Below are 17,914 nucleotides of genomic sequence, written 5' to 3'. Positions count from 1 at the left end.
ACGTAACTATTTGTAGAAGTTTCTGCAATGTGTTATTTGAACAATAGGTTTAACCTTTTAAAAAGCTTTCCTTTGTGTCCTCTTTTTTTAACATTAAAATTTAATTTTCAGGAAGTCTTGAGGAATCCCAGGATGTTTTCAAAACAAAACAACATTGTCCCGATTACACAAAGAGACTTGAGCAATTCCCCCCACAATGGATGACAGCAAGTGCTGTGGGGGTGCTAGCAGCCTATGGAAAAATTTGGCCACCCACACTCCCAAGTGATCATTTCTTGATTTAAGGCAATTCCCCCTTCTTCAAGGAACTTCTTAGTTCTTTGTGAACAACAACCAGGCCAGAAGACTCTCTGTCCATCATGATCATCAGTATGCATGAACAACATACCACCTTGCCCTACACAAATCTAGGTTTTACCGTATTTTATTCTGATTGGAATTCTTGAATGAGCACATATAAGGATTTCTTTTCTCCATTGACTATGAATGACGTACTGCCATATTCTATTGTGCAATTACCACAAATTACTGACTTGAGAGGACATCCCTGTCACCCACACCAGCACCATCATCTTAGAACTGCAGAGCTGGAAGGGACCCTATAGATCATTAAGTCCAGCCCATGTCAAGGGGGCAAAGTGTGGGATCAAACTTTCAACCATACCTACTTCACTGAGCTATCCAGCAGAGGAAGCAAAATCTTAACTAGCCTGATAGCACAGTTGCTGTTGTTGGCAGTAGTAGTACAAAAACAAAAATATTTGGGGGGGGGGGAAAGAAAAATGCTATACCACAACCACCATTTTTTGATGTTTTGATACATATTTAGAAAATGTATATTTCACCAAAGCAAGTCAGAGAAATGGTCCTCCTCACCTCCCACATAATTCTCCCACCCACAAAAGAAGAAACTGTGCACCGCCTCATTAAATAACCCCAGCCCTCTTGCCTCCTTTCCTTTGGACTAGTAGAAACCCATCTGCAGATTTGTGTTATATAACACTGCCAGAGAAGTGTACATAACCTGGTTTTAATAATCACAGAGGACTCAGTGTTACAGATAACCCATCACTAGAACTGAAATCCTGCTGTTATTCCAGGAATATTGTTCAGGCAGAATCCATGCCTGAGAAATCAGACTTACAACTAAATGATGTGCTAATGCCCTGAAGACCATTCAGAAAACAAAGAAAGCTAGTTTACAAACTACAGGAAGATAGAAAAGCTACTGCCATGCCACCCTGGAATTTTTTTTTGAAGATTACGTCTTCTAGAATCTGCCACACAGCAGGATCATGGAGAACTGTAAAAGGTAAAGGTTCCCCTTGACATTTAGTCCAATCATGTCCAACTCTAGGGCGCGGTGCTCATCCTCGTCTCCAAGCCGTAGAGCCAGCGTTTGTCCATAGACAGTTTCTGTGATCACATGGCCAGTGTGACTTAGACACGGAACGCTGTTACCTGCCCACCGTGGTGGTACCTATTTATCTACTTGTATTTGCATGCTTTCGAACTGCTAGGTTGGCAGGAGCTGGGACAAGCAACAGGAGCTCACTCCGTCGTGTGGATTTGCTCTTAAGGCAGCTGGTCTTCTGACCTTACAGCACAGAGGCTTCTGCGGTTTAACCCACAGTGCCACCACGTCCCATCACAGAGAGCTGTAGTTCCCTAGAATTACCTTTCCATGCACTGTTCTGAAAACAGACAACACAAAATGACTAAGGCTTTTTATCTTCTGTGCATTTATTTGAACGTTAGTCAGACTGAATTCAATAAAGCTTATTTATGGATAGATGTGTCTGGGAGTGAACAGTAAATGTGCTTAGAAAATCCATACCAATGATTCCAAGTCTAGAAGAAAAAGTCAGATTTTCTCTCATAGTAGAAGTCTTCAATCTTCTCCCTGCATAATGCTAACTTTTTTTTTCTATACATCAATGCATTTACATCCAAACAGATCCCTCACACATTTGATGCAGATGCTTTGTGCAGTGCTGGGCAGTTTGAAGGCCTCTAAGATCTACTTTAATTTTGAATAGAACTCTCGGGACCAAAGGAGGCATTAAAGGGAATGTGAATTTCCTCTGATTAGTCCATTTGCCCTTTTCATGAGATTTCCTCAGATACATCTAGTTCAGAAATCAAGATCTGCAAATTTAACCTGTGTTTACATTCTAATGACTAATCACAAAACAAAATAAAACAAATCATGCTAAATTTAAGATACAAATGTGAGGAAACCATATGGAGCACATCTTCTAAAACTGTGCTGACTTCTAGTTTGACCCTCAAACCCACAAATTATAGAATAGTGATGACAGATTTCTGTGTTATCTCTCCCTTTGAAAACAAGGGTAGAAACTGTATTTTTATTATTTTAGGCAACCTTTTAAAAAATGAAATTACAGCTGTTATTCACTGATGTTGCAATTATGCTCTTAATGCTACCACCTTCTGAATATTTTTTAAAATTTATTTTTATTTATTTAATTTATATCCCGCCCATCTAGACCAAAGTCTACTAACAACAAACAAGAATAATAAAATAAAATAAACAATGCCATTTAAACCATAAGGATAACAATAAATTAAGTATTGAGAGGAGGTCATTCAGGCTTTTACCAAGTGAAAAATGTAGGGTAGCAATTATGGATTGAAAATTGTGGTTTAACCTGAAACTTATTTGTTCAATATGGTAAAGCTAAACTCAAGTCAAGAGACAAGAATTTGTTTATACATATTAGGCGCAACCAGAATTCAAGTGGCAAAACATTGGAAACACAAGGAGGAACCTTCGGTGGAGGATTGTTTAATAAAATTACAGGAACTAATATTAATGGACAAACTAACAGACTAATTGAAAGGAAAGAGTAGAATGGAGCACAAATCTCAATGGGAGAAAGTAAAGAATTATCTTAAAGAGAAATGGAAGAAAGATTCCAAACCTGTTCCAAGTGGACGTAGGCTTAAATTAGAAGCAGAACTGCTCTCAACAGAAGTAAAAACAAAGCAAAGTAGATTGTTAATATGGATATAAAATAAGAATTAAGAGAGGTATTATTAAGATTGCGAAGAAAATAAATGTTTGGTGGAAAATAAGGAAGTAAAAATGTTAAAGACTTACTGTACTGTTTTGCGAAAGAGATAATAGAAAGTTATTTTGGCTATGTGCTAATATTGTGATAATTATTTACTTATTTTTATAATTTCTTTTTAAAATGCAATAAAGATTAAAAGTTTTTAAAAAAGGAAATTGTGGTTTATCTCTCCTCTTTAGGTAAGATAATCTTTTGGGACAACATGTCTGCTCTTAGGATTTGTTTCCCATGGGAAATCTGAGGACCAGATTTATTAGTAATGCTTTACAGTATGTGGGATCTCAGTCCTCAATATATAGGCTTAAATGGCAACAGCAATTCCCTCTCTTTTGTGAGTGAACGTGGCTTCTTTAGACATCCAGCCAGAACAGATTGGGAGAAGTTTGTCTATCATGTGTAGTGAGTCCAAGAGGTTATGTTACTGTTGACTGTTTCATTTGTTTATTTATGGATTGGCTGCAGATATATATATATCATCTTAAATTGTTCAGTACAGACTTTATTTTTTCAATATGTTTTGGGTAAGATGGGAATTGGTGGGTAAGATGTGAATGTTCTTCCTTTGGTGGAATATAGCTTCAACTACAATTTTTGCTTTTAGGGATCAAAGCACTATTTGTAATAATAACTTGGACTATGTACAACAAAGATGAAGCAGTACACAGTGAGACAACTGTAAGCAAAGTCCCTAAAGGTGCACTCACATAGCTAACTTTGTAATGGTTGGGTGATTAATGAGATTGCAGAATTCGTCTTTTCTCATATCTTTCTATAAATTGGACTGAGACAATCTATATGCCTAATGTGTAATGATGAGGTACTAGAATTAGATTCCCTACTCCCTATAATTTGTGTAGAATTCTTACTTAAACATTTGGACCCAATGCCTAGAAACTGTAACAACTGTCACCATGATTATGTCTCTTTACCTGCAAATTGTATCATCGTTTCCCTCTTCGTCTGTTGAAGTGTTTGGATAGTGAAATTAGGGTTGTGAGTCACCATGCCAGTGCATTACAGTGGGGTCTTGACTTAAGAACGGCTTGAGTTAAGAACATTTTGACTTAAGAACCACTCTCATAGGAAAATATTGACTTGACTTAAGTACTTTGATTTGAGTTAAGAACTGAAAAAAAACCATGTGGGAGGCAGGGAAAGTGCAAAATTTGAACTTTCAGTTAACTGTTGGCCAGTGAAAAGGGTGCCTGTCTGCTTCCTCACTCCTCCCAGCGTTTAGAGAGTGGAATTGGGAGACAGTCTTCAGACTGCCTGGTACTGGACTGCCTGGACTGTATTTTCCCTGCCTTTCCTGAACCTTTCTTGACCCAAGAAAAAAAGAAACAAAATATCCCCCTCTAGTGGTCGAAGGCAGAATAGCAGCTTCCCATTAGTTTCTATGGACGGAAAAGAGCAGATACGGATCAAATGGTTTTCAATGCATTCCTATGGGAAATGCAGATTTGACCTGAGAACTTTTTGACTTGAGAACCGCCTTCCAATACGGATTAAGTTCTCAAGTCAAGACCCCACTGTATACAGTGTCCCTTTCCAGTATAAGGTTATGCTCTGGCTCAGCAGGTCTACTGATCTGCGTTTAAGTCATATTCACATCTCACAAACTCCTTTGCAGACTTGCAAGATAGAAGGGGAAACATATTTGGCTTGGAACAGGGCCATTTTACCCTTTATCATTCCTAGGAGAAAGGATGGAACAGAGCCAGTGTGTGCTTGTTTCTTAAGCTGGTTGTCTTTGTCGTGTCCAACACTCTGCTGAGTGAACAGAGGGTTTTTGCCATAACCATGAATGACACGACTAGCTTGTTTTAGAACCCAGCTGAATAAGATTATTTGAATTTAAACTGATTAGCAGCTTTTGTGTGCTCATATCTGAGACAATAAAGATCCAGCAATTATGTTTATATCTCATTTTCAGATGGCAAAGTGAGCTTTTAAACTTAGCTTACACATTAAAAAAAATAATAACTAAAATCAGGAAAGCAACACACAAAGTCTTCAAAGCTATTTTTTTTTCTTTGCCCTAGAAGAAAAACACTAAGAAGAAGACAGACATACTATTCAGTTCTTTTCTCTTGCTTGTAAATACTGAGCAGCAGGTAGTTGACTTTTGCTGGATGAGATCTAGTAAGATTGAGGCTAAGCTAAGAAGAATGTTGGGCGCAGGCGAGTCATTCCAAAGGCTTAGAGCTTGGAATTCAAAACCCAAAAGTTATGTAATGTGCTACTTTTGGAAATAACAAGGGATGAGCAATGTTTTTTTTAAAAAAAGAATATGGTAACAGATCCTAATGATATTCCTGTCTTTTGTGTAATATTTATACATTATTCCCAAATGTTGCTGGTGTGTGTCATTTTGTGGTACAGTATTTCTGGCCACTTTACAAGGATAAAAACTGTTAAAAAGTAGCAGGTTAGCAACATATTGTAAGCAATGCATAGTGAATAATGATAAACACATTACTTCTTTTTTAAAAAATAATGCTAATGGCTTTAGCTTGCTATAGAGATGGGAAACTTGTTTTTTGCAGGTGACATCTTCTAGAATCCCAAGTTCAGAATATGGGACTTGTACAGTAATCTTAAAAAGCAACATTTCCACCTTTACATTTTAAGAATAGTGTTCCAATCACTGCCAGCAGCTCAGATAGTTTCGGATGGAGTATCAGTCCAGATGTCTGTTTAAAGAAAACTGGGAAAGAATTTTTGTCTGAATATGTATGATAAACATTTAGGTTACTTGCAAGATGAACGAATGGGGGACTTGGAATAACATTATACTCCATTCTTGCACTGCTGCGCCTCAGGAAAGTCTAGAAAGTTCTCAGCTGAAGCCCATAGGTGGCTTGTGGTCTAAGCATGGGGTTGTCTCCCTCTGTCCATTTTATGCAAAGCCCAGTATTCTGCTTAGACGAGAAGTCTTTTCTGCTTAACTCCCAGATGATCAGTAGGACACTCTAAAGAACAATGATCTATTCAGTCAAAGAAGGAACAATAAGCCACAGAAGAAGAAAACAGGTTATTCCTGGGGTGGGTGGGGGTTATAGTCCAAAGCCTTGCACGTAAACTGATCGCTCCAGCTCTATTTCTGCTTCAGGTATCACAGCTATACTCATCAACTACCAGTATCTAAAGAGAAGGGTCTCAGTGAGGGAACAGAGAACACCCATTGCATGATTTGCTTGTGATCCACAGCGTCTTACTGTGCCAGCCTGAGACATTTTGCTCTCTGAGGCAAGGTGTTTGCCCTCCAGTTCTACACGTACTAGCCAGTTGGTTGAATCTTAGCAGAACATTAATGATTAGATAGCATTCCCTACTGTACTAGATGGCAGAAAGCAAGCTTAGAAGCTCAAAAAAGGCTTTATTGTACACTCAGTGCTCTTTTCCAACGTCTTGTCATGGCTGTGTCCCTCATGCTCCCCAGCATCTTTTGCCTGAGTTGAGGACTCACTCTGCCATCTCTTGTGACTTAGATAACCATTGGCTGTTCCCTTTCATTACATTTATCCTCACTCGACACCACATCTAGTCTATTGCCTGTTAGTCACTTGACACAATTGAATTTGGGAATAACCCAGTCAGAGAGCAGCTCATGTTAAATATGGTTCTCCTTGAAGTTAGGAACTACTGCAGAATAGAGGAAAAAATGATTTCCTTGTCAGATGCAGTTACAGGACAGAAACTGCCCACATTTTGCTTAGCAATTGCTGCATTCAACGTTCTTGGTCTTGATGACATAAGGCACTCACATGACTTCTAAGCAAGCCTTTAAAAACTGCTCATTAGGTCACATTTGTTTAAACCCTCTAAGGTGCATGGGAATGAGAGGTCAAAATTTCTTTCATTATTCTTAAAATCTGTCTCATCTGCTGGAACAATTTTTTTCCTTAATCAGAATAGCAAGTAAAAAAAAGAACAAGATATAGAAAATGAGAGAAAAGTGCAGATTATGAAAAACTCTCATCAATATTCAGTAAGAGTGACATTAAATTTCTAATTACACATGTCTGCTTTTGTAGTTGACATATATATCTTCATACAGTGGTGCCTCGACTTATGAACTTAATCTGTTCCGGAAGATGGTTGTAACTCGAAATGGTCGTAAGTTGAAGCACCATTTCCCATAGGAATGCATTGAAATGCAATTAATCCATTCCAGCTGAAGGGGGGAAAAATCACCCCCCCCAAACACTGCAAGATCCATCGGAAACGTGATCAATCTGTTCCGGCCAAAGGGCGGGGGGAAGAAAAGCAAGCAAAGCATGCAAGACCCTGCAGAAATGCAAAAAAAGCAAAGCAGAAAGCAAGCAAAGTATGCAAGACCCTTCAGAAATGCAAAAAAGCAAAGCAGAAAGTAAGCAAAGCGTGCAAGACCCATTAGAAATGTAAAAAAAGCAAAGCAAAAAGCAAGCAAAGCATGCAAGACCCATCAGAAATGGGAAAAAAACCCAAAGGCAAACAAACCTCCCAAGACCCATCAGAAACGGGGGAAAAAACCCCAAAAGCAAACAACCCCCCAAGACCCATTGGAAATGGGAAAAAAAACCAAAAGCAAACAACCCCCCAAGACCCATCGGAAATGGGAAAAAACCCAAAAGCAAACAACCCCCCCAAGACCTATCGGAAATGGGGGGAAAAAACCCAAAACAAAAAACGCCTCAAGGCCCATCACAGCACAGAAACATAACCCCCCAGCCCAAAACCACACTGCAAAACCCAACCAGAACAGCCTCCTCTGATCGCACTCACCCTAACCGTTGGGGCAAAAGAGCTACAAAGAAGCAGCCTCGCCGCCACCTACAGTTAGAAATTTGAATTTCTTGCCTTTTCCCCTGCCTTTTTCTGTGCACAAGTGGAAGCTCCGGTCGCAAGTAGAAGCAAAATTTTGCAGCCAGAGCTGTCATAACTTGAAATGGTCATAAGTAGGGATGTTCGTAAGTCGAGGCACCACTGTAGTTTGGAATCAACTAGAGAGGCAAATTATTATTATTTTTAATCAATCACTGTATCCAGAATTGGTTGTAAGAATATATATAGGTATGCATACTGTACATAAAACAACTTTTCTCATCAGAATACATCTCAGCAAATGTAGCCTCTTCCCTGATCTTAGCCCACTGCCCCAACAGTTTCCATTAAGATCACTATAAATCTGCCACTATTAGCAGTTGTTAAACAGCAGGAACGTAAGTTCTGACTTGACTCATCCTTGTACAGTAAAAGAGAAGCCTCCAAACTTTTCTTCTCTTGTATAAACCACCATGGTATGGTGAGCTTTCCCTCCTCAATCTTGGAGAAGTTTGGTACATTTTAGGGGCTGGATAGCTCAGTGAGTTAGGTATCTGGCTGCAGAGCTAGAAGTAGGGAATTCACTGGGCCTCCCAGAATAGTGATGCATTCCAAAATGAGAGGAGATTAACAGAGAGGAGCTGGGTGGATAACTCAGTAGTTAGTAGTTCAAGTAGCTGGCTGTGGAGCCAGAGGTTGGGAGTTCAATTCCCTACTGTGCCTCCTGCAAGTAGAGCCAGCCTGTGTGGCCTTGGGCAAACTGCATAGTCTCAGGACACCCCCAGAAGAAGGGAATAATGAACCCCTTCTGAGTACTCTCTACCTAGAAAACCCTGAAAGGTATCACCATAAGTCAGAACTCAACAGGGCAAAATTAAAATTAGTTTGTTTCTGTACAATGTATGATACTCAAAAACGTGGTAACTGTTCTCTTGTTGAATGAACAAGAAAACATAATGGCAGTCAATAGATTGCCTGTGTCTTTGTGAGCAACAGTTTTCCATTGTGCTTGCTGTTGTGAAAGCACAATGGAAAGACACGAGGAAAGACACTAGCTTTGTGCAGAAATAATTTAAATATTCCAGTCTCGTGTGAACCAAATATAGTTTCCAAATTATAATTTTGGAGTGTGGGGTGTGGCTTCTGGCAACAAGGAGGGGCAGTATAAGTAGAATTTAGAATGTCTGCTCTAGATACAACAAAGAGCTATAGAAACAGAAAGGAAACAGGTTATTTATGGCATGTGTATGTGCATGCATTTGCCATGTTCCAAAACCTTGTTCATAAACTGTCCGTTCCAACCCTACCTCTACTTCAAAGATTACGCCTAGGAATATCTGACACCAGTTTTGTACAGAAACAGGAGTTTTCAAAAGATTATAATTTTTTTTTTTTGCAAACACTGCAATTCAAAAATAAATTGGTGACCATTTGCTAGAGCTGAGACCTTTTGAAAGGGTTTGAAGCCAGTATAGAATGGTGTACTTGTGCAAGATCCCATTGGATCATTTGGAATCAGCAGCTCCTCTTGCTTTCTGCAGGATCCCATATACCCCAAAATCCCTCTGTAGGAAACTGGTAAATTTTCTGTTACAAAGTATTTTTGGCACCACGGGGATTTGGAGAATAAGGTGGGGAGGACTAATGGGGTTCACTAATAAAGCACGCTTGTATCTTGGCTGAAGAATGTTTGAGAAGGTGACTTGCCATGCTCAGGCTGCCAGTCCTGAGGAGAATCTATGAAATAGTTAGATTTCTTATTCCTCATAAATCACAGTCTCAGAACCTAAGGCATGATTGAGGTTTTCTCCTGTACAGCCCAGTTGATATGCTGAGCCGGAGGACAGTGTTTGGGCTCCTGCCAGCTTCAGGGACAAACCGGGAGGATTTAACTATATGCAATTCCAGGGCTGTAGGCATTGAACCCCTTGAATAAAACATAGTCAATATTCAGATTTCATACACATTTATGCTGCAGCTAAATAACAGGCTGTATTATTTAAGAGATGAGTACAGATGATAATTAATCTGGAGCAATGGTAGCAATTTCCCACTTGCTATTACTACAGGGCCACTAGATTTAACCCAACATCAATCACTTGATAGCAGCACAAACATAATAGATGAGAATGAATGGAGAGTTCTTCCAGAGGGCTTGTTTGCTTTCCTTTAACTAAGACTTAATTGCAATCACTCTTCCATTTCCCACAGCATACAGAGAATATGTGACATTGGTTAGATCAATTACAAACCGCTCCTGGGCTAGTCAATATAATTCCTTAAGGAAACTTTATCTTACTTTTCTTTTTAGTGGGCTATATGAGTTCATTTGCAGGTGTGTAATTGTCATGTACTGTTTTAAAATTGAAAACAACTTTTAAAAACAAGTCCAGTTCCAATAAAGCAACAAATTGCTCTGATCTTCACCATTTATTAGAACTCCACAATTTTATGGATATATGCCCTGTGCTGTTGAACACCGGACTTTGCCAGTCCCTTGGATGTCAATAAAGTTTCAGCCCCATTTTATGTTGATACATGCCTTTTAATACAAGTAAAAGAGAGGGATTTTTGTCTGCATTAGCCTCTTCAGTATTATTAAACACTCTAGAACCAGACCATTAAATGAAGCATTCTGTATGCCTTTCTTGATGAGAGGAGGATGTTTTGTTGGGACCTGGGAAGCCCTGAGTGAAAACAAGGGGACTTTGTGTATCATCTTCATTGTAAGGTCATCAGGAAGGGAGAGCCGGCCATTGCTGAATGACCAAATATTTACCCTAATTAACAAAATGTCTAAGGCAGCCGTCATAATTCTCTGTCATGCTGCACATACACACCAGAGTAAACTTAAAGTGCAGCTTGACACAGCCTTCTAGTTTCCTCCAGTGAATCACCGTCTGGTATATTCTGAACGGAAGTATTCTTTCTAACGCCAGCAGCTGTTAACTTGGATCCATTCCGGGTCAAGCCGAGAGCTAGGATTTAGGAAACTAAGGTTGAGCCAATCTCAAGTTACCTGCAGGGTTGGTTTATTTTGTCATTGCTATTGTTGTTGCCAGTAAGATTGTTTTAAAGTTTAAGCTGACGCTCAACAAGGGTCTGTCTGAGTCACTGGTTTGTTTCAGATATCATGATAAACCAGAATTTATCTTGTATAAGAAATGTGATGGTGAATCATTGTCTACTTGTCTCCACTGCTTAGAGTGCACTCCACCATTAGCCTTGGGCTTTGTGATATGGTTATCAGAAAATGTGAACTTGGCAGAAGCCAGCTTTCTGGTTTTGTCTCAACCCTTCTAAGCCAATGAAATAACTCTACCACCACAACAAAACAAACAAACAAACAGGCAACGACACCCATAAAGCTTTGCAATATTTATCTGGCTTGTCAGAGAAGAAACAATTTCATCATCCTTTTGGAAGAAACAGAGAGAAAGCTCTTGCAAGCTTCACTGTAAGCAGGAATGATTATCCAGCATGCACAAGCATGCTGGCTCATGAAAACAGGATTCTTTTGAATTCTTTAGTTGGGATCAAAGCTAAGGTATCAGTTCAAAGGGAGAAGGATGCCAAAGGAAGGAGTAGAGAAATAAGCAGGATGGCCATAGTATGAGAGCAGATAGCATTTGTTGTTCTCATTTTGTGTACTGCCTTGTGACAACTTTCCCTCAGAGAGTGGTATAGAAACATTTTAAATAAATATAATAAGATTCCATTTGCGTGAATGGCCTCTGGACAATACATGCTCAAATAATTAACGCTTACCTGATTTGGAGCCATGTAAGCATCGGTGTAGTGCCTCCTCCAAGTACCCAAACTGTGAAGAACACAATTAGTAAGGTAGTTGTAAACATCATTTGCTTGGGCTGAGATTCTGTGTCTCGTATAGCTAGTGCAAAGGCTATTGCACCACGTAAACCTTTAGAAAAAAAGAAAAGAAAAGGGAGGGCAGAATGTCATATTACCCCTATGGAGAAGAGCAAAGCTTTTCCTACAGATTTTTAAGGGGAGATAATAAGCTTTCCCTTAATTAATGGTTGCCTGAGTGGGGCTCTTAAATAGATTCTTGTGCCTTACAGGTTTTTGATTTTATGTTTATCCTCTTTTAGTGTGGTATTTGTGTGATCCTTTTTAGTATTTGTATACTGATTAGTTTTAGCTTTAAATATTGTATTTGGATGAGGCAAGCTGCCTTGGGTTCTTCTTAAGGAGAAAGTCGGAGTAGAAATGTTTCAAATAAATAAATTAAACAAACATACACTATAAAAGAGAAAAATGACGATAGCACAATTATCAACTGGCATAGCTTGCAAAATTTACTTCTTTTGGAGTAACTTGCTGGTGGGGGACATTCTGAGACTTGTAGTCTGAAAAGAAACTTCTCTAAGCACTGCCTACAGGAATAGTATGTGTTTTTCCTCTCTAATAATCATTCAGAGAAGAATGGAATATAATTCTTGAAGGCTTTCACGACTGCAATCTGATGGTTGTTGTAGGTTTTTCGGGCTGTTTGGCCATGTTCTGAAGATTTTTCTTCCTAACGTTTTGCTAGTCTCTGTGGTCGGCATCTTCAGAGTCCTCTGAAGATGCCAGCCACAGAGACTGGCAAAACGTTAGGAAGAACAACCTTCAGAACATGGCCAAACAGCCCAAAAAAACCTACAACAACCAGTGGAATATAGCCAATTATGAAGGCTCTAATTCTGCATTTCTTGCACTGAGCACTACTAGACTAAAATAAGCAGGGTGGACAGCATGGTTGAGAAGCCCACTGGCTGTTCCTATGCCTTATACTATCTGCTTAGTTTCATCAATGGAATGTTGCCTGTAAATTATCTTGTACTAAGATTCAGTGCCTTTAGGTTCTCTGTAATTAAATCTATATGCTGCACATTTCTTTAATTTAAAAATATACGGGAATACCAAAAATATTTAGCTTAGCTGTACCACAATGCTCATTTTTGAAAATACGAGAAACATAAATCATGCGATATGTCTTTATTCCTGAGGCACTAATAATAAGACAAAAGCATAAATCAGTCTAAAATCCTCCAAGTCTCAAGATACTTATTCCGGAACTTTCCCATTTAAAGCATTTTGAACAAATTATTTAACTGTTGCTGGCAAATCTTTTTCAGAAGTCAGCGTCTAATTCTGCAAACAAGGGTTTATATTTTAGATGATATAAAAAGCACTTGATTCCTCCACCCACATCCCCTATGTATGCTCACAAGCAGAAGCAATATCTTGAGCAAACTATAGGTTGAGAAATAAAATAATTAAATTCCGACATAAACCCGACAAATACATAATAATTCGAACACATCACACTAGCCTAACTTTTCATCTTGAAATGCAAACAGAGCTAAAATGATCAGTACCTTGAGCCAGGCCTCTCATGACCCAAATAATTATTCTAATTACCAGGTGGTCTCAAATATTATCTCTTGATTAAGCTGATTGAGCAAGTGATTATGGTGCTAATCTAGATACATTTGGATTTCACCAGTAATGTGGAACCATTTCACTCCAGATCCTAGGCTAAAGTTCATACTGAAATAGATCTTGAGCCAAGGTAGATGGCCTGTATTGGGACAAGGAAGGAGGAGTCCAACTACACATTTGATTCTCTTATAGCAGGCTGTGTTATCATAGGCTATAATACTTTTTTCCCCTGTATTGGTCATCTAGGGTGAGGACCAACGGCACTGTGTTTCAATGGTCTTGTACTTAACCTTGGAAGGCCTTTTCCCAAAAGCAAGGAGGCCTTCTTAGTCTGTTCCACTGAATGTATGGCACAGAATTTTGTAGGACCCTGTTGAAAATGGCATTGCTGTATATTTAATATATTCACACAGCTGCTTACTGAGGACACTGGGGGTTTGAAGTGATGTGTAATCAATATACAAATGACATCCAATTCTGTATTTCTTTTTCATCTAGTTCATGTGAAGCTGCTATGTCTGAACTGTTGCCAGAACTTAGTAACGTACTGGATGAAAGTCAATCAACTGAAGTTCAAGCCAGACAAAGTGCAGTACTTTGAATGAGTATGCCTACGCTGGCAGGGGGTGGCCAGGCTATTCTTGATGTGGTAGCATTTGCTCTAAAGGGTCAGGTTCAAAGTCTTGTTCAAAGGCAGGTTCAAAGATGTTGTTAGGCTTTGCCTCACTTTTGCAGCACTCAGTGGGTCCTATGGAAATCCTTTTATCAGCTACCAGAATTCCTAAGATTACTTGCAATAGGAAATAACTTAAAATGGGTTAGGTCTGTAGTGTAGATTATGCTCACAACTTATGTGGGGGAAAAATATCTCCTTTTTATATCAGTTAATGAAAATAAGAAATTGGCACAAACCCTGAAAGGCTCAATGAGTGAAAAGTTCCCAACAAGATTTTGTTCAAGGGTAGCAAACCTTTTCAGCCCGTGTGTAGAATTTAGTTGAAGAAAAGTTCTCAGAGGACTAATTTCAGTCATGGATTGGGACCAGAAGAAAAACAGAAATGTATTTTACCCAAAGTTCAGGGCAAGAGACTTGTAACTAGGAATTTTGGCATCTGGGCAAGTGGTACTATTTCCACTTGTATAGTCCACTCTGAGGCATGGACATGCCCCCATCAAAAGGAGGAGAATGTGGTATCTTCCCCAAAACAGAAATATAAAGTTTACAGTCCCAAAAACGAGGAAGGTGAATAGTGCCAAGAAGTGTTGCCATTTATTTTCTAAACACCAATAGATTCAGTTCTAGATATTGGCACTCTTTCAATCTTAGGGCCCTGGGGCAAAGCCTTAGCTGCCCCAGCCCAGTTACATTCCTGACTTCCAGTGGTCAATTTTTGGGAGAGGCATTCTGACCTTTCAGAATTGGGAAAACCCCATGCAAGAGATGGGAAACCATTGAATGGTAATATAGTGGGAAAGGGGAAGCCCAGAATACAGGTTGGGGCCTCAAGTGGGCAATTCAGCCCAAGGCCTTTAACAGAAAGAAACCAAGAAAGAGGTGAGAAATGAGGGACACGTTACAAAATTCTGTCTGTAAAGTTAGGAAAGAGCCCCCAAGTTTGTGTCTCTAAACTTCTGAAATGTATGTAACTCTTGATGTTGACACTTTATAGATACCCCCTTTTTGAAATTTAGATGACCATATGTATAAGGTAAAGTAACTAGCAAAGTGTCCTTGAAAGCCCACTTGTACAGTATAAGGAATTAGGAAATCTCTTCTAAAGACAGAAGGACTCAAAAATCTGCATGATGGTACATTATCTGTTTATTCAACTGCCTTGTTGAGTGCCTTTATGCATAAGATGCTCGTCTGAAATGTGAATGCCATATGGATTTATTATTGGAATGTACAAATCATAGGGCTCAGGAAACAATAGCACAGCTACTGAATGCTGAGAGGCCAGAGTTATTTCAAGCACACATTTTAGAAATCCATGGTTGTTTGCAGCTCTGTAGGGAGACCGAAGAAACAGAGCCAAAGCATTTCCTTTTCTGATTTTTGTGTTTCTGAACAGGGAAAATCACATTTCATTTATGCAGTGCTGTTTAGCCCATGTGCAATAAACATTATGGTGTTCTGGGGAGGTAAATCTATGCTGTCTAAGGGGAAACAATCAGAATAAATGTATGGTGGCAGAAAGATATGTTGTAGACATTTTGTTTACGAAGGGCAACAAACTTATTTATATCCCAATTGATTATAACTAGGAAAGGATGACATTGTCCCCTCCTAAGAAAAGGCGAGTTATTTCCACGGCCAGGGCCAGGACTCAATACAGTTAAAACTGAGGATCGTGATCTGCATAGGTTTTAATACAATGGTTTTAATGTCTGCATGACTCGGTGTTGTGGTTTAAACTATTTGATTTTAAATTGTTTTAAACCTCTTACTTTTTAAAATCATTTTCTACAGCTCTGTAACCTGCACTAAGATGGCTAAGATCTGGAGCTTATGAGTGCTATTGCTCCCAGCTCACCTGCACTTTCTGAACATTTACTTGGTGACAAGAGCAGAGTAAAAATGTAGCTAATGCTGGGTTGATCAGGGTCATAGACAGTAAAGATAATGGCTAGGAAGTGCCATTTTGCCCAATCCCCCTCAAAACCACTGTTAGGTTGGTATCCTTAGGTTGGGTGTTTTTCACAGCATGCTTTCAGTACATGACAGCATAATTTTGTGCTTCTTACTGTGAGTGTCACAAAAGATGATTCAATGAATGCTGAGATCATGTGCTCATATTTATATTGCCTGGCTTTTTTTTTTCTCAAAGTGGCTCTGGAATACTTACTAAAGCATTCTATGATTTGGATACTTAGGGCCTAAATATATACTGGGGATATTACATATTTAAAACTGGGTCCCAGTTCTGGGAGAAATGTAGTAGACAAAGAAAGAAAGAAAGAAAGAAAAAAAGAAAGAAAGAAAGAAAGAAAGAAAGAAAGAAAGAAAGAAAGAAAGAAAGAAAGAAAGAAAGAAAGAAAGAAAGAAAGAAAGAAAGAAAGAAAGAGGAGTTGAAGAGGTGTGAATGCGACTGTGTTTTGTGTCTAGGAAACCAGATGAATCTGCTTAGGGCCTGAAGGCCAGTCATAAAATGAAGCAAACGAATTTGCAAATTAACTGGAGGAGAGAAAAGCTTTTGCTATGGCAATCAATTACAACCAATTAGCGCTTAAGGAATTCCCTCTTCTAGTAATAGGTTGTCTATAATATACAGTTGAACTGTGATTCCTCTTGCATCACCTCACCAGCAGCGGCAAGGACAGAAATGTGAAGAGGATACAGAGGAGGCAACAATATGAGGTTGAATCCTTTTATTCCAGGGTAGTTTGTTTATTGGCACCATCTGGCTATGAAGGTGAAAAGGATTTCCCCCCACAAATCATGCACAGTCTGTAGCAAAATATGTGATACGAGGGCCTATATCCATCAACACTGGATGTAGAAAATTGTGGTTACCATAGCTTAAGGCCACTTTTCACCTTAGTACAGTAGTCTAGCAGCTGCTTCACTATGGTAATAAGGAAGATGGAAAATTTATCAGTTTTATTTTTGTTACTTTACTTAGAAACCTACCAGTTTTTATCCAGTTCTTATCCAATTCAGGTTCCATATTGGGCTTTCCTTTCCCACCAAACAGAAATGTGTTTATATGTTGGCACACACTTTACAAAATATGCACAACTTTCATACATCCCCCTCCTCAATTAATTAAAGGATGTTTGTTTGCATTTGTCAAATATGCTCATTTTGATTATACACGTTTGCTTGAGTGTTATCTCCCACACAAAGGAAGGAAGAAAGGAAGAAAGGAAGAAAGGAAGAAAGGAAGAAAGGAAGAAAGGAAGAAAGGAATACTGTTGCTTGCTATTTCCTTCTCGTGATATGATATGAAAAGATATGGACATTCATTTACAATCATTGGACATGTTCATTAAAAAGGTGTTGGCGCTGTGGGCTAAACCGCAGAAGCCTGTGCTGCAGGGTCAGAAGACCAAGCAGTCGTAAGTTCAAATCCGCGTGATGGAGTGAGCGCTCGTCACTTGTCCCAGCTCCCGGCAACCTAGCGGTTCAAAAGCATGCAAATGTGAGTAGATAAATAGGGACCACCTTGGTGGGAAGGTAACGGCGTTCCGTGTCTAAGTCGCACTGGCCATGTGACCACGGAAGATTTGTCTTCGGACAAAAACGCTGGCTCTATGGCTTGGAAACGGGGATGAGCACCGCCCCCTAGAGTCGAACACGACTGGACAAAAATTGTCAAGGGGAACCTTTACCTTTACCTTTTTAACAAATTCTATCACAAATGGGGATGTCTCACAGTGCTGAAGGAAGAGCAAAGTGTAGCCTGGGAGTCACACTGGGCCCCAGGGGTCACGTGATCTCCAACAAATGCTTTTAATTAGTTGAGGTCAAGAGGTCCCCTTGTTAGAAAATAATTTTTATTAACCATATTAAACAAGAAATGTATTAAAACAGACACATTCGAATTTTAGTTTGATCTCTC

General features: G+C 39.2%; 1 protein-coding gene across 1 annotated transcript in view; it reads right to left on the bottom strand.

Moving 5' to 3' along the window:
- Positions 1-17,914, bottom strand: part of SLC9A9 (solute carrier family 9 member A9) — a 383,628-nt gene that overhangs the window by 144,507 nt on the left and 221,207 nt on the right. The window contains exon 15 of the mRNA XM_078389136.1: positions 11,673-11,826. Within this exon, the coding sequence (XP_078245262.1) occupies positions 11,673-11,826 (154 nt within the window). The remainder of the gene's footprint in view (positions 1-11,672; positions 11,827-17,914) is intronic.

This window comes from Pogona vitticeps, chromosome 3 (genome assembly GCF_051106095.1).
Source record: "Pogona vitticeps strain Pit_001003342236 chromosome 3, PviZW2.1, whole genome shotgun sequence".
NCBI lineage: Eukaryota > Metazoa > Chordata > Lepidosauria > Squamata > Agamidae > Pogona > Pogona vitticeps.
Note: the sequence above shows the minus strand (reverse complement) of the source record. Positions and strands in the feature narration are given on the sequence as shown.